Source organism: Argopecten irradians, chromosome 3, assembly GCF_041381155.1.
Source record: "Argopecten irradians isolate NY chromosome 3, Ai_NY, whole genome shotgun sequence".
NCBI classification, from domain to species: domain Eukaryota; kingdom Metazoa; phylum Mollusca; class Bivalvia; order Pectinida; family Pectinidae; genus Argopecten; species Argopecten irradians.
In genome coordinates, this window is record NC_091136.1 from 21,897,644 (window position 1) to 21,924,109 (window position 26,466).

The 26,466-nt window shown below is 38.5% G+C and overlaps 1 protein-coding gene across 1 annotated transcript in view; it reads left to right on the forward strand.

The window, feature by feature from the left end:
* LOC138319557 (platelet binding protein GspB-like) overlaps positions 1 to 26,466 on the forward strand; it is a 42,617-nt gene that overhangs the window by 12,892 nt on the left and 3,259 nt on the right. The window contains exons 9-31 of the mRNA XM_069262709.1: positions 209 to 414; positions 1,562 to 1,705; positions 2,631 to 2,857; positions 4,196 to 4,215; positions 11,353 to 11,555; positions 12,782 to 12,925; positions 13,721 to 13,874; positions 14,235 to 14,465; positions 14,748 to 15,202; positions 15,383 to 15,871; positions 16,066 to 16,185; positions 16,371 to 16,670; positions 16,785 to 17,021; positions 17,220 to 17,980; positions 18,156 to 18,642; positions 18,790 to 18,864; positions 19,177 to 19,403; positions 19,477 to 20,125; positions 20,280 to 20,435; positions 21,104 to 21,902; positions 22,008 to 22,454; positions 22,510 to 24,819; positions 25,192 to 25,491. Of these exons, the coding sequence (XP_069118810.1) occupies positions 209 to 414; positions 1,562 to 1,705; positions 2,631 to 2,857; positions 4,196 to 4,215; positions 11,353 to 11,555; positions 12,782 to 12,925; positions 13,721 to 13,874; positions 14,235 to 14,465; positions 14,748 to 15,202; positions 15,383 to 15,871; positions 16,066 to 16,185; positions 16,371 to 16,670; positions 16,785 to 17,021; positions 17,220 to 17,980; positions 18,156 to 18,642; positions 18,790 to 18,864; positions 19,177 to 19,403; positions 19,477 to 20,125; positions 20,280 to 20,435; positions 21,104 to 21,902; positions 22,008 to 22,454; positions 22,510 to 24,819; positions 25,192 to 25,491 (9,141 nt within the window). The remainder of the gene's footprint in view (positions 1 to 208; positions 415 to 1,561; positions 1,706 to 2,630; positions 2,858 to 4,195; positions 4,216 to 11,352; positions 11,556 to 12,781; positions 12,926 to 13,720; positions 13,875 to 14,234; positions 14,466 to 14,747; positions 15,203 to 15,382; positions 15,872 to 16,065; positions 16,186 to 16,370; positions 16,671 to 16,784; positions 17,022 to 17,219; positions 17,981 to 18,155; positions 18,643 to 18,789; positions 18,865 to 19,176; positions 19,404 to 19,476; positions 20,126 to 20,279; positions 20,436 to 21,103; positions 21,903 to 22,007; positions 22,455 to 22,509; positions 24,820 to 25,191; positions 25,492 to 26,466) is intronic.

The following is a 26,466-nucleotide window of genomic DNA, read 5'->3' on the forward strand; positions in this document are numbered from 1 at the left end:
GGATTTCAGAATTCGGATATCTTTATTTCATAATGAATCTTAGGTTAAGAGTTCAATTCCGCTTTAAAGCTTTTTACACTACTGTTAACATTAGAGTTACGAGGATAGCTACAAAATCAACGACAGTCATTATGTATTCAGGTTAATCTCAATTTCAGATAGGACGTAAAATAAACACACAATAAACCGTTTATATTTTCAACTCCAGCATCGTGTGGGGACAGCCTGCTGACGTCACCCTACGGTGCCTCCTTCACGATGTCAGCCTCGTCAGAAAAGGATCAAACAGACACGACCCAGGTGTACTCTCCTGACCGAGGTGTCCTCAACCAGAAGGAAGTTCTGGACTTTAACGGAAATCTCCAGATGGGTGCCTGGTCTCCCGATACTAACAATGTCAATCAATACTTACAGGTGAGATAAGTTCAGGTGGATGATTAACAGGTAAGATAAATAAAGGTAAATTGATTGATAGGTAAGATGATCAGACATAGCTATGGAGCTAAGTTGTGTATCTGTGTAGTGCTGTTTCTAACATACAAGATTTCGGACCTGATCGGGGAAATTTATCGGTTACTTTTATGATACGTCTCACCTCAATATGCTAGATATTCTAATACTCCCACCGATTTTTTTTTCTCTCAACTAAGAAAACTGCCTACAAACTCCAAACTATTGTATGGCTTCTCAGGATATTTACAATAATTTCAAGACTATTATACAGTGGCATTTTAATCACAATTCAATCGATTCAGTCATATCTCAACAAAGTCAACCTATTGTAGATATAGTTGTCGCGCAGAGTTACCCACACATATCGGGTTACTGAAAAACCATCGAAGTAAGGTGGATTTTTATGAAAAAAATCTTTTGTCAGATCGCATTCTTGGGTTGGGATTCTTTAATCAAAAGTGACATGTTTGTCAAGTATTTGTAAAAGATAACCCCATTTAACAGACGTTTTTATGATTGCTTAACATTTCTCAAACAATAGGGAAGAAAAAGTATTAAAGGCCCACTACCTTTCCGAAACGGCTTTTAATTTTTGAAATGGGAATGTAAAACGAGATCGATAATTTTGTAGAGTCGCAAAAGTTATTAACTTCCCGTTAATAATACACGTACCATCACCTTCTGAACAATTTGATTGAAATAAATAAAACTTTAATTTTCATAACGCGGGTCGTCTTATGTTTCCCGCCGTCGTCCTAAATACCGCGCGGTAGTTGACTATCACTGCGCCAGACGGCAAAACAGCGAAATGACTCTCAGCTGTTGTCATATTTTACGCAGGAAATCTTGCATTTGTTTGGTGTTGTAACCTCATCTTAGGCCATCGATATGTATTTTCTGATGTAATTAATGTTTTTAATAAACCTTTATATTTTTCTCCGGAAAGGTAGTGGGCCTTTAACAAATGTCACTTTTTAGCACTTTAACAATAAGCCCATTTATTCCATATATTTATTGTAAAGTAAAACTTCTGTATCAAATATCTTTAAAGTGTTCTATTCAAAGCATCTTGACGTTATGGTCTAACTGTTGACGTCACTAATTTCAGGTGAACTTCTCAACTCCGGTGGTAATTCGTGACGTCACTACCCAGGGTCGTAATGGCTGTTGTCAGGACTGGGTCACTCAGTACAAGTTACAGTATAGTACCGACTGTGTCACGTGGCAACCAGTAGGAACTGGCGCTGGAACGGTATGTCATCTCATTATATAACCAATATGTGACAGGTGGAATGTTGGGTGACTGCTATTGACTTTTTAATATATGCACCACCTCGTATTGTATTAGTGATCGGTTCTATTCTATCATATCAGGTATGGTAGAACCTAGTCTGCAAAACCTCCCTATAGTACAGTGAATTAGACTTTTTTTTCTTTTTTTTTCATAATATATATAGAGGCAGGTTTGGTGGTCTAGGTAGAACCATCCGAGAGCCTAGTTTATATGTTCTTAAGGATAAAATGCAGTTTATGACGTTTTATTCGTAAAAGGCGGCTAAACTAAGGATATGATATTTTCTCTTCTTCCTAACTGACACACTATGGTCTATAAAAAGGAATTTGATGTTCCTGTTTAATGATCATCATAAAGGAATTGGGGCGATTGGTTTCCCCATTTTCAGTATAGTGTGACTAGGTGGGGTGTGCTGTGCTATGTCTCTTGCGGAATGTTACAGTGAGATAGCACTATGAAAAGACTCTGCACTGGTACTTGTAATGAAAATGAGTATCTATTTTGATTTATTAGATTGACGTGTTATTAACAGCTAGGAACGTTTAAGGACGGCCTTACATGTGTTCAATGTGCAGCAGTGTGCGTGTGTTGGCGTGGAGGCTATGGTGTATATTCGTGTTGTGTCTTCTTGTTTTTTTTATAGTAATACCTCACTGAAGTATGTCGCTGAAGACTCCTAACAAACACACCCACCAGGTAGCATTATATTTAGAGAGGACAAACAAGTTGTTTATGCTGACCGCTTAGCAGATACAGAAACGTATCTAAAACCATGTACATGTGTTGCTAATATTGGTGCGTGTATGAAAGGCATTGATTTAACAAAGTTAATAGTAAACACTTTAATAGGAGAAATACAGATATTTTTTTTTCTTATTTACAGACATACACAGGGAATACCGATCAGGACACGCCCGTCAAGAACTCTCTAGGCTGTGTCATTACAGCCAAATGTATGCGGTTTATCCCCCTTGCATGGAACAACAATATCGCCGCTAGGATCGATTTTACCGGATGTAAAATTCGCCAGAGTCCGACAGGGAGCAACAACACCACACCACTTCCGGCGACGCAGTCGGTACCTCAGGCGGCCGTCACAGCTCAAGGCTAGTGAACATCACGTAGTGATCCCACAGTGCTTGCGTATGTGATGTCACTTCCTGCGCTTTACCATGATACATTCCTGTATATCTGTATTTATTATTTATAAACCTTTCCTGAACCCAGTAGTTTCCTTATCTACCTTGTGTAATCTCCGGTTTATGTGTTCCCAAATCTCCTTACCCCGTGTGTAACCAAGGCTAAAGACAGAAACAGCTCAAACATATGATGACTGCTGCGTTATTCGTTTTGACATGAATAATTTCAAGGTAACTATTATAATGACATCACTAACATTGAATGTTTAAAAGTCAATCATTAAAATCAAAACTAATCTTCAATAAACTGTAACATTTCACAGTGCTTTGGTTGCATGATTTCTTTGTTTTCCATTTCTTATCGTTTATCCTATACTTTAGTTTGCTTAACACAAATGCATTTTTATAACACTAATTTGTAAACATTTTTTTTTCAAATATAGCATATTTATATATATATACATCATTGAATAAATGTAACACGAAACATAAAATGTAATTTGAAGTTTATGAATTCGTTTCTACATTTGGTTAAACCGTTAAACTATATGTGTTTTTAGTTAAAGTGTTTTACTACAATGTGTTTTCGTTAAGCAAATTTTAAAGTTACTTTGTACCCTGTATACTATTTACTGACGGAGTATCTAGAAAGACTTCGTATAGATTCAACAGATACCTCTTGTTTGGTGTAACCAGCTATCCTTTAGTCTTATAATCATCCACATCCCTGCTTTTGTTCCCAATATGACCGCACATTTCTCTCCTGAGTTGTACATTGTTCCTATAATCCTTGATTAAATGTAGATCCTTGTTTTCAGGGGACGAAGTGAAAGCAGGAATCTATATTTCTATCAGGGTTGATCCAGTGTTTGTAAGCTTAAGCTACTCCTGCCTTCGCTGCTAATCCAATATGCTCAGCACACTCAAGAATCCTCTATATTTATTTCCTCAATCCGTATATCACTTACCAACACTTTTTCCAATACCTAAAGATTGTTTTGTATAGTTTGTGACACACGTGGGTATGGAGTTGTAACATCATATCCCGGCACCTTTGTACAGCGTATAACAAATGACATCCGCAGTGCACTGCAGGTAGGGAATTAGAACTGTGCCTGTCTGCTGCTCCTGTTGCATGATCGTAAAAGGCAACTAAATTAAGAATCTTATTTTTTCTTTCATGACTTTCCTTTGTTGCTATCGTCTTCCTTGACACCACCTCTCCGCGCTCACCCTGGAAGGAAGACTCTAGATTATTAGACGTGACACACCATAGTCTATAAATGTGGTAGTCTTTGCTCCTGCTTAGTGCTCAGCATAAACAGAATGGTACGACTGGTTTTCCCGTTGTCAGTATAATGTGACAGGATGGGGTGCGCTGCTCGATGTCTCTGGTTGTATGCTTCTGTGTGATACCACTATAAAAGATATAATTTATTAAACATGATCCAAGATATCCCGACTCCACTTGTATACCTCATCATCTTGCTCATAATTGAACATGATATAATATCTTGGTGTTGGGTGTAAATTATGGAGGACAATATAGTGTTATACCACCCTGAAAGAATTCAATAATAACCGAGATTATTATATTCTATTTGCGCGGTAAAACACCGTTTGGAGCGAATCCAAGATCCTTAAGTTTTATATTATTATTGTTTTTTTGGTGAATGTAAAAAGGATTATCTGATGTCGCATGTCGCAATTACAAGAACCACAATAGCCATAGGACTCCACACTGAATATTTCAATATTTAAATTTTACAAACTTAAGGAAGATTGACTCGATGTTTCTAAGCATATGCTATAAATAGAACTTCACGTGACCATGCATTAGTCCTGTATAATCCGATAGCAAATGAACTTTATATTACCTTTCGTCCCTATATCGTATAGACATTATCTGTTATATTAGATATCCCGGTATTATTATGTCCTTCAAAATCTCTGATAACCCAGTATAATTGTACTTTGAAATATTACAAATGATTAGATAATTTCCAATTCGTTTGCTGTAATTATAGATCGATGACACGAGTTCGACAATTTTTTATTTATTTTTTTTTTTTTTTTTGCGAGCAAACCGAAATTGAAAAATTTGCAAAATATTTTAACTAATGTGATGGCAAACGAATAATAAATTCCCTATTCATTTTTAATATTTCATAAATACTATTTTATCATTAATACACCGTATAACCCATATCTGATTATGTTTTTAACTAGCTCTAACGAAAACCCGATCTGTTGAATATCTAGCATGTCGGATATTGTTTTCCTATATTAATGACATCATTTCTGAAATTATGAAAAGTCCGATGATTTATATTATTGGATGGTTATTCGGATCATTTCTGTCGCTCGATTTCGTTTGTTTGTTTATTACAGTTTTACGGCTCATCAACATAAATCTACTTTGTTTTCTAATAACTTGTAAAACTTAGCATTATTTCTGCACTATATCATTACGCTGAGTTATTAGTACCCCATTTATCAGTACCCCAAATCTGGTGAAAATAACAGATTCCTACCCAATCCATTACAATATGATTAAAACTAGATCCTTCATTCGTGCTTACTTTGTTTCAACCTCAAAGTAAAGATCGTTACCCCAAACCCGCCTTTTCAGTCATTTTCAAATATAGAACCGTATTATCCCTTTGTAACTAAATCCTATAGCCTACCCTTACACATTAGACTTTGCATCGTTACAAAAACAATCCTGTTGTGACGAAGGATAAAACTGACGTCACCAAATAAAGCTAAATAAAGCATTAAGGTTAAAACAAAAACAAAACAAACAAAAAGCAAAAACAAACGTGCGAGATTCAAAACATATTCTGCACCCCAAAATCCATCTTTAGGTGTTCTTCATACAACATATAAAACTACATTTGTTCTGCAGTTGCGTGTTGTTTTTGTACTCCTTTATCATAATATGAATCCCGGCACTCCTCATTTTCGAAATATTGCTACATATCCCAGGATTAGCATACAGTGTATGTCTAGTATATGGAATCAAAAGTCACATCTTTTCACAACCACTGCAAAGTATAAAACAATTTATTAAACTTTCGTGGGACAGACGGCGGCTTGTATAATGGGTGTTACATTAGCATTTACCCATCAAATGGCTTGATATTGTCTTCATACCACCACGAATGTGCATAATTGTTGATTTGGGAGGCGATTAGAACATACAAAAATGCATATGTCTTTTGAGAAAAAGTTAGATGAATAAATATTTTAACTACACCTGATTTTGCTTCAGTCACAGAAACAAATACCTATATGTATAACAAGAATACCTATAATTCAATGATATTTCATTCGTCCCAAAAGAGGAGAGGAAATACTTACCTTTGGAATAGAGGACTTATGCATGTCAAACGTTGCTGGTACATTTATAAGATGTGCCTCAGTGAGGTACACTGTGAAGATGGAGGTCCCCGAATGATTGTGCCGTAGTCCTCATATACACCCGTTACATAGCGATATAAGATGTGCCTCAGTGAGGTACAATGTGAAGAAGATGGAGGTCCCCGAATGATTGTGCCGTAGTCCTCATATACACCCGTTACATAGCGATATAAGATGTGCCTCAGTGAGGTACAATGTGAAGAAGATGGAGGTCCCCGAATGATTGTGCCGTAGTCCTCTATATACACCCGTTACATAGCGATATAAGATGTGCCTCAGTGAGGTACACTGTGAAGAAGATGGAAGTCCCCGAATGATTGTGCCGTAGTCCTCATATACACCCGTTACATAGCGATATAAGATGTGCCTCAGTGAGGTACACTGTGAAGAAGATGGAGGTCCCCGAATGATTGTGCCGTAGTCCTCATATACACCCGTTACATAGCGATATAAGATGTGCCTCAGTGAGGTACACTGTGAAGAAGATGGAGGTCCCCGAATGATTTTGTCGTAGTCAACATGTCCATTCGTTACATAGCGATGCCGTCCTAAAACAACCGTACATGAATACAGGATATTAATAAAGTAAACATAACATGCAATCAGTAAAATGACAGTCATTATCACGACCTTGATTTGGTTTAAAATCGTAAATCATCACAAACCCTATGTAGAATATATTTCAATAATAAAAATAAAATATATATTTTGTTCTATTGAATTATAGCATTTTAACACATACGTATGGATAAAGCTTCAATGAGACCTTGATAAGATTGAAAAAAGGATTTGAGGTATACATCATACCGAATTCCCATGACGCATGCAGACACCCAACAATACATGCCAATACGCTTTAAGTCTTCAAGCATATACCAGGCGGTTTTGTGCTCTACTGGGGTATGAAGTTGACGTCATAGCGCTGAGGTTGATATCGTTTGACGTTAAATACTGACGTCCTTGCGATATACCAGTCATGATTGTTTGTGGACAGCTATATACCAATAACGTTAGCGCCCCATATTGTATATATTCTTAGAGGAATTGCTCCATACAAGCATGGTTAACATAAAAGCAATCCCTATATTTACACTCACACGACTTTTTATTTATATTTGATGCAATAAAATTGTCATTTAAAAGTGACGTAATTATTCAATAGAAGTCGGTCAAAAGTGGGAGGAGCTTACTCAATTGAACAGCGAATGATGACTCTTCACTCCTAGGACAACAGAACGTTTACTTCGTATGAATAATATCTAGCGAACCAATTTCGTTCTGCCAGGAGTTCAGCACTCGTGTATGTGACAACAAGGGACGACGAATAAAATTATTATCAATTAAAAGGGCTGAAGTCATTTAAGGTCGACTTCCCTTGTTAACGATGCGGTGGTGTGGTTTGGGAGCGTGGTATGTTTGTGTCTACTTATAATAGTAGATAGTTAGCCCACTTTATATTGTTGTTTCACTTACGTATACTGACACCGAACAGCACACCCCACCAGACCACAGAATGACAACGAGAGAAACAGTCGCTAATTTGGTTTTTTCTTATTAATCTTTTTGTTGTTACATTCATCAACATATGGTCATGATTTTTCCACACTTAATATATATGCAGCCACTATACACATACACTACATCCTACATTTTTTTTGTAAAGCCATTTTCTACTTCCACAGTTTGTGCATAACCTCTTTTTTCCAATACCAACTTTTAGAGAGGTCTTTTACATATTGTCAATAATGAAATACCATCAAAACATTTGCTTACAGTTGCTTTAGTTGTTTTTCTGTTGTTTTTTTCTAAGAATTAAAGTCGAAATGTCTCTATTTTGTGAAAAATAGGAAGGTTTTTCAAGCTCCAACTGAAGGAATTTTTTTATATTTCAATAACTTTTTTAAGATGTTCAATTGGTCCTCAAAACAATTGTGAATGATGCCATGCCAAGACCATTATAGTTCGCTTCTATGTAACTCAATATCATATTTTTTTCTTAAATAAAAACATGAAAGATAACCATATTGACTGTCAATGGCAACATTCCCAAAATCCCAAAAAAGTGCATGAATGTTTCTCTACAATCTTTACAAAATGTATATCTTTCTGTTTCATTCAGTTTAAATTGCATTTGAAATTTTAATTGAAAGTTCTGGAGTTTTTTGTCATATGTGACATTCTAAGGTATGAGAAAAGATATTTTAAATGAAAATTTTGCTGTCAATCTTAAGAAAATTGTTTCACCATGACTAGGGTTGTAGGGAAATCATCACCACTTAACTTTGCCCATGATATAAATATTTTTTCCCAAAACTGTGTAGAACGTTTATCAGGACAGAAACTACAATTCCTTTAGCATTCATTTAGGACTTACAAAATAATCAGACACAGTCACAGAACTTGATTTGTATCGACAGAACTGAAGTCTTCCTTACAAGGGATTATTTAACTAGATTTCACACATGTTATGCATTGTCAAGAGGAACGAAAAGTCTTGTCCACTTTTGCCCTAAACATCATACTGTCCGACTCCAGTCTGCTTGGTCACCCCCACCGATCACATTACTATTGCAGGACGCTATTAGGGTTAGTTATACGTTACTTTATTGTGATTGTGCGTTAAATTCCAATTATAACGCATTTCCAATGCTTGCTTTACATCTGTACACTTTTAGTATTTAATTGTATAGAAAGAAGACTTTCTCTATGTATATTTAAAACATCATCAATTAATACTTTTGTTATCTTCCAGTCAATTAATGGTTAAAGTGTTGCTATCTTGTAAATGATGTGGAGTATAGACTCATGGGTAAATAGCTGCTAAATATAGACGCTTATCGAAATTTATTGCTGCCATTTCATATTTGAAAGTAACGCACTGAGACCATAGAACGGATCCAGTGTGATATCACATTGCTATCTGCTACATCCATATTAGATATTTTCTGCGTCTTTAGTACTTTTTTTCTATCTTTTTATTAAGAACACTACACTTACATACATCTATAACAATTCTTAACATCATTTTTTTTCTCAGAACATACTTTGTATCCGTTTTGCTAATCGTTGAATGTGTAACCGGTAAAATATAATTTACAATAATGAAATTTTATCACGTTCGTTTCTCTACTCTCGCACTATCTTATTATCAATTTATAGTATTACTGTACGCTGTGGTATTGCTTCTTTGCCCTATATCGACTTCAAGTAATTCGTATCCAACAGACATACGTTTGTAATAATCCAATGTTATCTGGAATACAACCGTTGATATTACTTCTTTGAACCACTTAATTCACTCTACAGTACATATAATAGAATGTTAGAAGTAAAATAATGCTAGCTTTTGCAACAATGACATAAATAATCGCACTACAATTTGTCTGGTTTAATGAAATATGATCATTTTCGTTAAAGGTTCAGCTGTTTGTTTGATCAACAAGTATTCTTGAGATTACAGATGATGCAGTTTGTTTTAAGCTTGTTAATAAAAATCATCAAACTATAAGTAATATTCTGCATTTGTATATTACAGAGTTATCTGTCCTTTTTGGGTAGGTATTAATTGTGACGTCAATTTTTTTAAAGTAAATGACGTCACAATGAATGCCACCCCGCAAGGGAGCTAACTCTGCAATATGCAAAGATGAAATAAGTATCAGAATATCACTTTAAGGCGGGATTTACTGTTGTCACTGGTAAAATGTAAAGGAAATTAATCATGTGTCGATTTCATGAACAGTGAGCTCCTAGACATACGTTTATAGTGGCCACAAGGAGGTTTCCTCCTAAACAATGCGGGGATTTAAAGTGACTATTAATATGTACTACGGAACTCATTGCTCACACCAGTTTGAATAGTTCACAAGATGTTTCCCATAAATAGACTCAGAAAAAAATACTAACAATTACTTAGAAAAAGTCATTATCTTACTAGGATCGAGTAAGTTTTGGTTAATTCATTTATTCAATAGGTACATGTTAGTAATTGTTAGTAATTTGCAATTATTTCAAGTAATTTGTTTTGAAGTAATTTTCTAGTAAATATTACATTTATTATTTTCATCGCAACTTACTATTATGTGACCTACATGATATGTAATGAATGTGATTTACAACTTTTGTTGTTCTGTTATTTTCCTTTTCTAGTATTCTATGAAGAAGATATTTTGTGATTTATATGCACTTTGACTTACAAAATTTAATGTATTTTTTAAAAGTTATAATTTTACTTGGCAGTTAATTTGCAGTTAAACAATTGGCAGTTAATTTGCAGTTAAACAATTTCTTGGCAAATACTTAGAAAAACCATAATAAAATGTTTCTAAATAATAATGTAAAATTAACTTGGTTTTTACTTAAAGGCCCACTACCTTTCCCATACGGCTTTTAATTTTTAAAATGGGAATGTAAAACAAGATCGATAATTTTGTAGAGTTGCAAAAGTTATTAGCTTACCGTTAATACTACATTTATCATCACCTTCTGAACGATTTGATTAGAATAAATAAAATGTGTATTTTCATAAAGCGGTCGTATTATGTTTCCGCCGTCGTCATAAGTACCGCGCTGTAGTTGATTAATTGCGCCAGACGGCAAAACAGCGAATTGACTCTCCAATGTTTTCATATATTACGCAGGAAATCTTGCATATGTTTGGTGTCGTAAGCTTATTGTAGGTCATCGGCTGCATTTTCTGATGTTGTTATTTTTTTAAGAAACCTTTATATTTTGCTCCGGAAAGGTAATGGGCCTTTAAGTAATCACCTAATAATAACAAGCAATAAAGTACTAAGTAAAACTAATATATAAACTTGGTACAAATAAGTTCATATACTAAATAATTTTTGTTCTGAGTGTATAAGGTCAGCTATATTGGCAAACAATGACAGAAGAAAGTATCAAATTCAATTAAAATTGGATATATTGCAAAGGATTAAAATTGATTTTAAGATGTTTGCCAAATTCATATGACGAAACATTTTCATCTTAAATGGTGTAATGTGTCAATTTCAATAAAAGTTTTTTTTTCCAAATTTACAGATATTTGCAGAAATCCATTACTGTCATCACAAGGTCACGTGATGTCTTTATCATCGTCAAGTGACTACGGATCCATCGACCCTAAAAACGTCTATGACGCCTCGCGAGCTGTGCTGAACACCACAGAACAGACATTGGGGAATAGTACAGTTCTACAGGGCGCCTGGGTAGCCGCCACTAACGACAGAAACCAGTTTATACAGGTAAATCATCATTATACGTGATGTACAGGTAAACATATATGTTATACAACACAAGTTAAACATTCTTTACACCTTCGGACATTTCACAAGTAATAATTAGTGGTGCACGTGTGAATACACGTGTAAAATCAGGATGTATATTGATAAGAATATCGTGTGATACAGATAATGGGATGTAAATCCTTAATTACTTGGGTTACAAAATGATATAACATGATATATAACAACGAGATTCGTCAACGAGTTGCATCTGCTGTAATACCTGATGAAATTACTTCACAAACTCAGACAAATTTACAGAAAAAAATATATTTACCTCTCCTTTACAACCATACGTACATCAGCAATTGGTCATTTTATAGATTTGATTTTTCCTGATATTCCAGTCCGACCTGTTTATTAACCATATAGCCGGTTAGTCGTATATCAATGTATTATGTAAATATATAAGTGGGTAATTACAGGTAAGCTTAAGCGTACCCCACCTGATCAATGTGTAATTACAGGTAAAGTTTAGCGTGCCCCACCTGATCAATGTGTAATTACAGGTAAAGTTTAGCGTGCCCCACCAGATCAATGTGTAATTACAGGTAAAGTTTAGCGTGCCCCACCTGATAGATGTGTAATTACAGGTAACGTTTAGCGTGCCCCACCTGATCAATGTGTAATTACAGGTAAACTTTAGCGTACCCCACCTGATCAATGTGTAATTACAGGTAAACTTTAGCGTGCCCCACCTGATCAATGTGTAATTACAGGTAAACTTAAGCTTGCCCTACCTAATCAATGTGTAATTACAGGTAAACTTAAGCGTACCCCACCTGATTAATGTGTAATTATAGGTAAACTTTAGCGTGCCCCACCTGATAAATGTGTAATTACAGGTAAACTTTAGCGTGCCCCACCTGATAAATGTGTAATGACAGGTAAACTTAACCGTGCCGCACCTGATAAATGTGTAATTACTGGTAAACTTAATCGTGCCCCATCTGATCAATGTGTAATTACAGGTAAACTTAAGCGTGCCGCACCAGATAAATGAGTAATTACAGGTAAACTTTTTAACATGTCACCAGATAAATGAGTAATTACAGGTAAACTTTTTAACATGTCACACCTGACATTTGTGTAATTACAGGTAAACTGTTTAACATGTCACACCTGACATATGTGTAATTACAGTTAAACTTCTTAGCGTGCGACACAAGATAAATGTGTAATTACAGGTAAACTTTAGCGTGCCACACCTGATGAGGGGAGTGACCACCCAGGGCAGGAATGGCTGCTGTAAAGACTGGGTCACTAAGTATGCCGTGCACTACAGTTACGATTGTCAACACTGGGTGGCTGTGGGCGGCGCCAACGAAACGGTAGGCTTTATGCATATGCATTCGTTATATTATGTCTTCTCGGTTCTATAACCGATATGATTGCTACAGAGGATATTTGTCTTTCCCATGAAAGAGTTATTTCTGCACTTTAATCGTAAAAGATAAGTGATATCATAATCAGGTAGTATATACTTGTGTTTTCAATATGATTTCAAAGATTATTTTTCCAATAAAATTGGTGAATAGCGGTTTAACTCAAAACAGTCAATTTCCAATTATTGTAAACGTATTTTAAATAACAAATGTTTTGAGGGTTTTTTTCTGACTAATGAATGATACATTTCTAAGATACATAGCTTTTTTCCAAAATGGCATGTTAAAATATGTTCGTGGTTGCATTATTAATAACCCTTTGACTAAATACGCGATGAAAACGCCTGTTATATTTGTCAATTAGCAAGCATCCAACATTTGTTACCGAGCTTTTGATGGTGATGTTGATATATTTTGAGTCATGATAAAAAAGGCAATTTTGTCTTTGGTCATTCACTCACCACTGAATATATACGTTATGGTGTTTACATTTATTCGTGTAAGACCATCTGAAATGTTAAACAATACTGTTTTTAATTGTCAAAATTGCGTTTTAGTGGGGAATGCTGTTATTTAATGCTACCGTCAATCCAAATGTGTAGGTTTTAGCTATAGTAGTTTGTTTCCTCTAATGGTAATGGATATATTATGCTATCGTTGATCGAAAAGCAAACCTATCCATCTATTCGATGTAAGTTAAAGAATGATAAAGACAGAATGACTATTTGTTTTCTGTACTAGTTGTTTACCGGAAACAGCGACCAGGATACAGCGATTACAAATGACCTTGGATGTCCAATCTGGGCTAGCTGCGTGCGAATATATCCCAGACAATGGCACAAGAATGTGGCCATGCGCATCGACCTTCTTGGCTGTCCAATCAAACAGCTGCCTGGTATTGTTTGCATATCTTACATACTTTTGAATGTTCGAGTTACTTGCGATTATCCCTATATAATGTCATTAAGTTGTACAGAAGCAATGGGTCTTATAGTACTGAAGCCGAAGGAATGAAAGCTGGTAATATTTCCATGAAATCATGCATAATGATACAACACTTTTACATAATAATATGTGTATTCGTTTTCTCGTAGAAGTATATGTACATATTGCCTTCACGCCCAATGGTATGGTAACATGTTTTTTTAACTCTATATAATAGCTTTTGACATCAGATTCTTAAGGGAGTTAGCTCGTTTGTAAGTTTAATTCTCGAAAATACATTGAAGTTGCATTTTTGAACATCTCCATTTAGCGCCCACGACTTCACTTCCTTCAACAAGCATTAGTCCTACCAACACTGGTATTGTGACGTCATCAACCGCTAATACCGCCACCTACCTGACCTTATCTACTCACATGACCCCTCCGCCTAGGACACCAGCCTCGTTTTACAACACACGCGATCCAATAGACTGCAAGTTCTCTCTCCACACGTTCAATTGTTCTATTCCTATTGTACACCAGCATTGTCCCCTCTCCTGTGGTAAGTCTGATAAACAATACTCATGTATTACCTCATACATGCTATGTACATATGTACATGTCAGATCTGAAGATATTTGTCTTTCTTTATATTTTTTATGTCAAAGAACGAGAGAACATGTTTTTATATTTGTACATATGAAACCGGATCGCGCGACTTGAAGTTTTTCATACATTGTACAGAAATTTATTCCTAATTAATGTCAAACCAAGAACGATCATGGCAGATATACTTTCCTACTTTTTACTTTATTGATCTAAACATTTATTTTCTACCCAAAAGCTGGAAGGTTTTCAACAACTCCCATCGTAACCATCCCAACGATCTTCACCACAGCGGGACAAATAACAATATCTAGTACCCCAGGGTCATCAACAATGTCTAGTACCCAAGGGTCATCAACAATGTCTAGTACACCAGGGTCATCAACAATGTCTAGTACCCCAGGATCTTCAACTGCGTCAACCCCAGTTATAGCTGGACATAGTTATTCACCAAGCACTAGTACCAGCGCTACATCATCTAGTACACCAGGGTCATCAACAATGTCTAGTACACCAGGATCATCAACAATGTCTAGTACACCAGGGTCATCAACAATGTCTAATACACCAGGGTCATCAACAATGTCTAGTACCCCAGGCTCATCAACAATGACTAGTACACCAGTGTCATCAACAATGTCTAGTACACCAGGGTCATCAACAATGTCTAGTACACCAGGGTCATCAACAATATCTAGTACACCAGGGTCATCAACAATATCTAGTACACCAGGGTCATCAACAATGTCAAGTACACCAGGGTCATCAACAATGTCTAGTACACCAGGGTCATCAACAATATCTAGTACACCAGGGTCATCAACAATGTCAAGTACACCAGGGTCATCAACAATGTCTAGTACACCAGGGTCATCAACAATATCTAGTACACCAGGGTCATCAACAATATCTAGTACACCAGGGTCATCAACAATGTCAAGTACACCAGGGTCATCAACAATGTCAAGTACACCAGGGTCATCAACAATATCTAGTACACCAGGGTCATCAACAATATCTAGTACACCAGGGTCATCAACAATATCTAGTACACCAGGGTCATCAACAATGTCTAGTACACCAGGGTCATCAACAATATCTAGTACACCAGGGTCATCAACAATATCTAGTACATCAGGGTCATCAATAATGTCTACTACACCAGGGTCATCAAAAATATCTAGTACACCAGGGTCATCAACAATGTCAAGTACACCAGGGTCATCAACAATATCTAGTACACCAAGTACGCTAGGAGGATCTTTCAACTGCATCAACTCCAGTTATAGAGCTGTACACAGTAAGGCCACCAAGCACAGTAGTATCGGCGCTACATCTAGTACACCAGGATCATCAACAAATGTCTCAATAATGGTCTAGTACACAAGGGTCATCAACAATGTCTTAGTACACCAGGGTCATCAACAATGTCTAGTACACCAGGGTCATCAACAATGTCTAGTACACCAGGGTCATCAACAATGTCTAGTACACCAGGGTCATCAACAATGTCTAGTACACCAGGGTCATCAACAATGTCTAGTACACCAGGGTCATCAACAATATCTAGTACACCAGGGTCATCAACAATATCTAGTACACCAGGGTCATCAACAATATCTAGTACACCAGGGTCATCAACAATGTCAAGTACACCAGGGTCATCAACAATGCTAGTACACAGGGTCATCAACAATGTCTAGTACACCAGGGTCATCAACAATGTCTAGTACACCAGGGTCATCAACAATGTCTAGTACATCAGGGTCATCAACAAGTATCTAGTACACCAGGGTCATCAACAATGTCTAGTACACCAGGGTCATCAACAATGTCTAGTACACCAGGGTCATCAACAATGTCTAGTACACCAGGGTCATCAACAATGTCTAGTACACCAGGGTCATCAACAATGTCTAGTACACCAGGGTCATCAACAATATCTAGTACACCAGGGTCATCAACAATGTCAAGTACACCAGGGTCATCAACAATGTCTAGTACACCAGGGTCATCAACAATGTCTAGTACACCAGGGTCATCAACAATGTCTAGTACACCAGGGTCATCAACAATGTCTAGTACACCAGGGTCATCAACAATGTCTAGTACACCAGGGTCATCAACAATGTCTAGTACACCAGGTCATCAACAATATCTAGTACACCAGGGTCCATCCAACAATGTCTAGTACACCAGGGTCATCAACAATATATCTAGTACACCAGGGTCATCAACAATGTCTAGTACACCAGGGTCATCAACAATGTCTAGTACACCAGGGTCATCAACAATGTCTAGTACACCAGGGTCATCAACAATGTCTAGTACACCAGGGTCATCAACAATGTCTAGTACACCAGGGTCATCAACAATGTCTAGTACACAAGGGTCATCAACAATGTCTAGTACACCAGGGTCATCAACAATGTCTAGTACACCAGGGTCATCAAAAATGTCTAGTACACCAGGGTCATCAACAATGTCTAGTACACCAGGGTCATCAACAATATCTAGTACACCAGGGTCATCAACAATGTCTAGTACACCAGGGTCATCAACAATGTCTAGTACACCAGGGTCATCAACAATGTCTAGTACACCAGGGTCATCAACAATGTCTAGTACACCAGGGTCATCAACAATGTCTAGTACACCAGGGTCATCAACAATGTCTAGTACACCAGGGTCATCAACAATGTCTAGTACACCAGGGTCATCAACAATGTCTAGTACACCAGGGTCATCAACAATGTCTAGTACACCAGGGTCATCAACAATGTCTAGTACACCAGGGTCATCAACAATGTCTAGTACACCAGGGTCATCAACAATGTCTAGTACACCAGGGTCATCAACAATATCTAGTACACCAGGGTCATCAACAATGTCTAGTACACCAGGGTCATCAACAATGTCTAGTACACCAGGGTCATCAACAATGTCTAGTACACCAGGGTCATCAACAATGTCTAGTACACCAGGGTCATCAACAATATCTAGTACACCAGGGTCATCAACAATGTCTAGTACACCAGGGTCATCAACAATATCTAGTACACCAGGGTCATCAACAATGTCTAGTACACCAGGGTCATCAACAATATCTAGTACACCAGGGTCATCAACAATGTCAAGTACACCAGGGTCATCAACAATGTCTAGTACACCAGGGTCATCAACAATGTCTAGTACACCAGGGTCATCAACAATGTCTAGTACACCAGGGTCATCAACAATGTCTAGTACACCAGGGTCATCAACAATGTCTAGTACACAAGCGTCATCAACAATGTCTAGTACACCAGGGTCATCAACAATGTCTAGTACACCAGGGTCATCAACAATGTCTAGTACACCAGGGTCATCAACAATGTCTAGTACACCAGGGTCATCAACAATGTCTAGTACACCAGGGTCATCAACAATGTCTAGTACACCAGGGTCATCAACAATGTCTAGTACACCAGGGTCATCAACAATGTCTAGTACACCAGTGTCATCAACAATGTCTAGTACACCAGGGTCATCAACAATGTCTAGTACCCCAGGGTCATCAACAATATCTAGTACACCAGGGTCATCAACAATCTAGTACACAGGTCATCACAATGTCTAGTACACCAGGGTCATCAACAATGTCTAGTACACAAGGGTCATCAACAATGTCTAGTACACAAGGGTCATCAACAATGTCTAGTACACCAGGGTCATCAACAATGTCTAGTACACCAGGGTCATCAACAATGTCTAGTACACAAGGGTCATCAACAATGTCTAGTACACCAGGGTCATCAACAATGTCTAGTACACCAGGGTCATCAACAATGTCTAGTACACCAGGGTCATCAACAATGTCTAGTACACCAGGGTCATCAACAATGTCTAGTACACCAGGGTCATCAACAATGTCTAGTACACCAGGGTCATCAACAATGTCTAGTACACCAGGGTCATCAACAATGTCTAGTACACCAGGGTCATCAACAATGTCTAGTACACAAGGGTCATCAACAATGTCTAGTACACCAGGGTCATCAACAATGTCTAGTACACAAGGGTCATCAACAATGTCTAGTACACCAGGGTCATCAACAATGTCTAGTACACCAGGGTCATCAACAATGTCTAGTACACCAGGTCATCACAATGTCTAGTACACCAGGGTCATCAACAATGTCTAGTACACAGGGTCATCAACAATGTCTAGTACACCAGGGTCATCAACAATGTCTAGTACACCAGGGTCATCAACAATGTCTAGTACACCAGGGTCATCAACAATGTCTAGTACACCAGGGTCATCAACAATGTCTAGTACACCAGGGTCATCAACAATGTCTAGTACACCAGGGTCATCAACAATGTCTAGTACACCAGGGTCATCAACAATGTCTAGTACACCAGGGTCATCAACAATGTCTAGTACACCAGGGTCATCAACAATGTCTAGTACACCAGGGTCATCAACAATGTCTAGTACACCAGGGTCATCAACAATGTCTAGTACACCAGGGTCATCAACAATGTCTAGTACACCAGGGTCATCAACAATGTCTAGTACACCAGGGTCATCACAATGTCTAGTACACCATGGGTCATCAACAATGTCTAGTACACCAGGTCATCAACAATGTCTAGTACACCAAGGGTCATCAACAATGTCTAGTACACCAGGGTCATCAACAATGTCTAGTACACCAGGGTCATCAACAATGTCTAGTACAACAGGTTCATCAACAATGTCTAGTACACCAGGGTCATCAACAATGTCTAGTACACCAGGGTCATCAACAATGTCTAGTACACCAGGGTCATCAACAATGTCTAGTACACCAGGGTCATCAACAATGTCTAGTACACCAGGGTCATCAACAATGTCTAGTACACCAGGGTCATCAAACAATGTCTAGTACACCAGGGTCATCAACAATGTCTAGTACACCAGGGTCATCAACAATGTCTAGTACACCAGGGTCATCAACAATGTCTAGTACTCCAGGGTCATCAACAATATCTAGTACACCAGGGTCATCAACAATGTCTAGTACATCAGGGTCATCAACAATGTCAAGTACACCAGGGTCATCAACAATGTCTAGTACACAAGCGTCATCAACAATGTCTAGTACACCAGGGCAACCAACAATGTCTAGTACCCCAGGGTCATCAACAATGACTAGTACACCATTGTCATCAACAATATCTAGTACCCCAGTGTCTTCCACAATGCCAAGTACCCTAGGATCTTCAACTGCATCAACCCCAGTTATAGCTGTACACAGTAATCCACCAAGCACTAGTACCAGCGCTACACCATCTAGTACACCAGGGTCATCAACAATGGCTAGTACACCAGGGTCATCAACAATGTCTAGTACACCAGGGTCATCAACAATGTCTAGTACACCAGGGTCATCAACAATGTCTAGTACACCAGGGTCATCAACAATGTCTAGTACACCAGGGTCATCAACAATGTCTAGTACACCAGTGTCATCAACAATGTCTAGTACACAAGGGTCATCAACAATGTCTAGTACACCAGGGTCATCAACAATGTCTAGTACACCAGGGTCATCAACAATGTCTAGTACACCAGGGTCATCAACAATGTCTAGTACACCAGGGTCATCACAATTTCTAGTACACCAGGGTCATCAACATGTCTAGTACACCAGGGTCATCACAATGTCTAGTACACCAGGGTCATCAACAATGTCTAGTACACCAGGGTCATCAACAATGTCTAGTACACCAGGGGTCATCAACAATGTCTAGTACACCAGGGTCATCAACAATGTCTAGTACCCCAGGGTCATCAACAATGTCTAGTACACCAGGGTCATCAACAATGTCTAGTACACCAGGGTCATCAACAATGTCTAGTACACCAGGGTCATCAACAATGTCTAGTACACCAGGGTCATCAACAATGTCTAGTACACCAGGGTCATCAACAATGTCTAGTACACCAGGGTCATCAACAATGTCTAGTACACCAGGGTCATCAACAATGTCTAGTACACCAGGGTCATCAACAATGTCTAGTACACCAGGGTCAATCAACAATATCTAGTCTATACACCAGGGTCATCAACAATGTCTAGTACACCAGGGTCATCAACAATGTCTAGTACACCAGGGTCATCAACAATGTCTAGTACACCAGGGTCATCAACAATGTCTAGTACACCAGGGTCATCAACAAAGTCTGTACACAGGTCATCAACAATGTCTAGTACACCAGGGTCATCAACAATATCTAGTACACCAGGGTCATCAACAATGTCTAGTACACCAGGGTCATCAACAATGTCTAGTACACCAGGGTCATCAACAATGTCTAGTACACCAGGGTCATCAACAATGTCTAGTACACCAGGGTCATCAACAATGTCTAGTACACCAGGGTCATCAACAATGTCTTACACCAGGGTCATCAACAATGTCTAGTACACACAGGGTCATCAACAATGTCTAGTACACCAGGGTCATCAACAATGTCTGCTACACAACCGTCATCAACAATGTCTAGTACCAGTGTCTCAAATGTCTAGTACACCAGGTCATCAACAATGTCTAGTACAACAGGGTCATCAACAATGTCTAGCTACACAACCGTCATCAACAATGTCTAGTACACCAGGGTCATCAACAATATATAGTACACCAGTGTCATCAACCATGTCTAGTACACCAGGGTCATCAACAATATCTAGTACACCAGGGTCATCAACAATGTCTAGTACACCAGGTCTAGTACCAGGGTCATCTACAATATCTAGTTCCTCAGGGTCATCAACAATGTCTAGTACCCAAGGGTCATCAACAATGTCTATTACACAAGGGTCATCAACAATGTCTAGTACACCAGGGTCATCAATAACCTCTAGTACACCAGCGTCATCAACAATGTCTAGTACCCCAGGATCTTCAAATGCGTCTACCCCAGTTATAGCTGTACACAGTAATCCACCAAGCACTAGTACACCAGGGTCATCAACCATGTCTAGTACACCAGCGTCATCAACAATGTCCAGTACACAAACCTCCTCAACAATGTCTAGTACGCCAGGGTCATCAACACTGTCTAGTACCCCAGGGTCATCAACAATGTCTAGTATACCAGGGTCATCAACCATGTCTAGTACACCAGGGTCATCAACAATGTCTAGTACACCAGGGTCATCAACAATATCTAGTATTCAAACATCCTCAACAATGTCTAGTACCCAAGGGTCATCAACAATGTCTAGTACCCAAGGGTCATCAACAATGTCTAGTACACCAGGGTCATCAACCATGTCTAGTACACCAGGGTCCTCAACCATGTCTAGTACACCAGGGTCATCAACAATGTCTAGTGCACAAACATCCTCAACAATGTCTAGTACAGCAGGGTCATCAACAATGTTTAGTACAACAGGGTCATTAACAATGTCTAGTACAACAGGGTCATCAACAATGTCTAGTACACCAGGGTTATCGGTAATGTAATCGGTCAATGTCTATACACCAGGTTCATCAACAATGTCTAGTACACTTGGTTCATCAACAATGTCTAGCACACTTGGGTCATCAACAATGTCTAGTACCCCAGGGTCATCAACAATATCTAGTACACCAGGGTCATCGACAATGTCTAGTACACCAGGGTTATCTACAATATCTAGTACCCAAGGGTCATCAACAATGTCTAGTACACCAGTGTCATCAACAATATCAAGCACCCCATGGTCATCGACAATGTCTACAACACTAGGTTCATCAACAATGTTTAGTACCCCAGGCTCATCAACAATGTCTAGTACACCAGGGTCATCAACAATGTCTAGTACCCCAGGGTCATCAACAATATCTAGTACACCAGGGTCATCAACAATGTCTAGTACACCAGGGTCATCAACAATGTCTAGTACACCAGGGTCATCAACAATGTCTAGTACACCAGGGTCATCAACAATGTCTAGTACACCAGGGTCATCAACAATGTCTAGTTCAAGTCATCAACAAGTCAAGTACACCAGGGTCATCAGTAATGTCTAGTACACCAGTGTCATCAACAATATCAAGTACCACAGGGTCATCAACTATGTCTAGTACTCAAGGGTCTTCAACAATGTCTAGTACACCAGGTTCATCAACAATGAATAGTATCCCAGGGTCATCAACAATGTCTAGTACACCAGGGTCATCTACAATATCTAGTACTCAAGGGTCATCAGTATCGTCTAGTACACCAGTGTCATCAACAATATTTAGTACCCCAGGGTCATCAACAATGTCTAGTACATCAGTTTCATCAACAATGTCTACAACACTAGGTTCATCAACAATGTCTAGTTCTCCAGGATCTCCAACTGTGTCAACCCCAGTTATAGCTGTACACAGTAATCCACCAAGCAATAGTACCAGCGTTACACCATCTAGTACACCAGGGTCATCAACAATGTCTAGTACACCAGGGTCACCAACAATGTCTAGTTCACCAGGGTCACCAACAATGTCTAGTTCACCAGGGTCACCAACAATGTCTAGTTCACCTGGGTCATCAACAATGTCTAGTTCACCTGGGTCATCAACAATGTCTAGTACCCCAGGGTCATCACCAATGTCTAGTTCACCAGGGTCACCAACAATGTCTAGTTCACCAGGGTCACCAACAATGTCTAGTTCACCTGGGTCATCAACAATGTCTAGTACACCAGGGTCATCAGTAATGTCTAGTACACCAGTGTCATCAACAATATCAAGTACCCCAGGGTCATCAACAATGTCTAGTACATCAGTGTCATCAACAATGTCTACAACAATAGGTTCATCAACAATGTCTAGAACCCAAGGTTCATCAAAAATGCCTAGCACAGTTGTTTCATCAACAATGGCCAGCACACTTGGTTCATCAACAATGTCTAGTACACAAGGGTCATCAATAATGTCTAGTACACCAGGGTCTTCAACAATGTCTAGTACACCAGGTCCATCAACAATGTCTAGTACACCAGGGTCATCTACAATATCTAGTACCCAAGGGTCATCAACAATGTCTAGTACACCAGTGTCATCAACAATATCTAGTACCCCAGGGTCATCAACAATGTCTAGTACACCAGGGTCATCACCAATGTCTAGTTCGCTAGGGTCATCAACAATGTCTAGCACACCAGGGTTATCTACTATGTCTAGTACCCAAAGGTCATCAGTAATGTCTAGTACATTAGGGTCACCAACAATGTCTAGTTCACCTGGGTCATCAACAATGTCTAGTTCACCAGGGTCATCAGTAATGTCTAGTACACCAGGGTCATCAACAATATCTAGTACACCAGGGTCATCAACAATGTCTAGTACACCAGGGTCATCAACCATGTCTAGCACACCAGGGTTATCTACTATGTCTAGTACCCAAAGGTCATCAGTAATGTCTAGTACACCAGGGTCACCAACAATGTCTAGTTCACCTGGGTCATCAACAATGTCTAGTTCACCAGGGTCATCAGTAATGTCTAGTACACCAGGGTCATCAACAATATCTAGTACCCCAGGGTCATCAACAATGTCTAGTACACCAGGGTCATCAACCATGTCTAGCACACCAGGGTTATCTACTATGTCTAGTACCCAAAGGTCATCAGTAATGTCTAGTACATCAGGGTCACCAACAATTTCTAGTTCACCTGGGTCATCAACAATGTCTAGTTCACCAGGGTCATCAACAATGTCTAGTACACCAGGGTCATCAATAACCTCTAGTACACCAGGGTCAACAACAATATCTAGTACCCCAGGATCTTCAACTGCGATAACCCCAGTTATAGCTGTACACAGTAATCCAACAAGCACTAGTACCAGCGCTATATCATCTAGTACACCAGGGTCATCGACAATGGCTAGTACTCTAGGATCATCAACAATGTCTAGTACAACAGTGTCATCAACATTATCTAGTATTCCAGGGCAACCAACAATGTCTAGTACACCAGGGTCATCAACAATGTCAAGTACACAAGGGCCATCAACAATGTCTAGTACTCCCGCGTCCGCAACAATGTCGAGCTCACCTAGCACTCCAAGTTTGACTTCTCAAAGTGTTAAATCGTCGACGACCAGTGTAACAACAACCAATATGAAAACAACAACAATGAAGTCAACAACAATGTACTTGACAAAAGTACCAAAGATTACACCGCCACCACAAATCGCAGCTTCCTTCTACAATGCCAAGGATCCTGTCGATTGTAAATTCGCCCTCAGCAGATTCCATTGTTCAGTCTCTGTCGTCCGTCTCCACTGTAAATTTTCCTGTGGTAAGTAGGATTCTCAAAACACTCTCGTTGACTGTTGTTTCACTGTATTCCGAGATTAGTTTAGTAATAAGGCGTTCAACTACTATAAGTACATGTATACCTATTCCGATAATAATCTTGCTAGAAATTATTTGTTTATTAGAAATATTACATTACTAGTTTGGGTAGGTTCGGGAAGGCACACGGTCTCTTCTCTGTTACATATGTTGACTGTGAATGTCTGTGTCTGTGTAATGATGGAAGTCTTACATGCAAACGATTTCTTATACATATTTCTGTTATAATGAAAATTATTTGTACTGAAAGATTTATCATATATATATATATATATATATTATGGACTCATTAAATGACATAGGGGTTTTATTTTAGCTGGACGATTTTCTACCACCATCAAACCAACGAGCCCGAAAACAACTATGTCATCAACACTGCCTACGACGTCGACAGCACTGTCTGTTTCGTCATCAGCAACAACAGTTCAGTCACCAACGGCGACGTCACCCCCAATACTGACCACACTATATTTGACCAAATTTCCGAAGATGACTCCGCCCCCTCGGGTAGCCGCTGCCATTTACGATACACGGGATCCAGTAGATTGCAAGTTTTCCCTCAGCACGTTTGATTGTTCCATATTTGTTGTCCGTCTGCATTGTAAATATTCCTGTGGTAAGTACTCAAATTGCATTTTTTGAAATGTTGAAAATGTTTAATATAATAGAATTTTGAGTTCCGAAATCTCGTAACAAATGATAAATATAACGAAATAAGACATATTTCCAATTGTATATGTAGATACATGTACTTATACAGTTTAAATGACAGATACAGATGGAATAGTTCATGGAACATAATGTAACTCTTTGTAATCTTCCCGCTGAAATGACGTTATCTCACGATAACATCATTCCATCACCAAAGGGAACAATATCGGGTATCACGTAGTATGTGAATTAGTCCAAATATAGAAAAAAAAATTAAATGCGTGAATGATATTATAGGGACAATTCAGTCAAAGAGTACATTAAAATTTGTTGATATTTCGCAAACAAATCAGTTCTAATAGGAATTAGATTAGTTGGCTTTACTGATATGCCAGAAAAACCCACTGTAGTGAAATGTATGTGAAATGTTAAAAATAGCTTACTGTCCGCCATTACACATAGTGGTGGGATGTCTTGTGTGCCGAACCCAGGGCCAGGCACCATAAAACTTTCTCAGACAGATTTTTTACTCAAGTCTATGTAAAAACACCTACTTGAGTAAAAAAATCTGTCTGAGAATAGTTTTATGGTGCCGGGCCCTGGCCCTTGGCAGTGTAGTAAAGATTTTTTTGTCTAGAACTACTCAAATCGCTCTTACAGTATTGTATTTACCTTATAAGATGCATGTTCTTGTCTTAGATTAATTTTATTCCTCAGTAATTTTGTGTTGTATTTGCTTAACGTACGTGAATTTGGCTCGGGAATGGGTACAGCATACATGTTGTACCTGCTTAATCGTATTGATCAACGATTTGGAATTTCAACGGTATCAATGAAAATACTTAACGATGTCGTGATTTTTTTTTCAATATCTCTTGTTATATGTTTCATAAGGAATTTAAAACACTACTAACATTTACGTGTATGTCATATTTTGCTT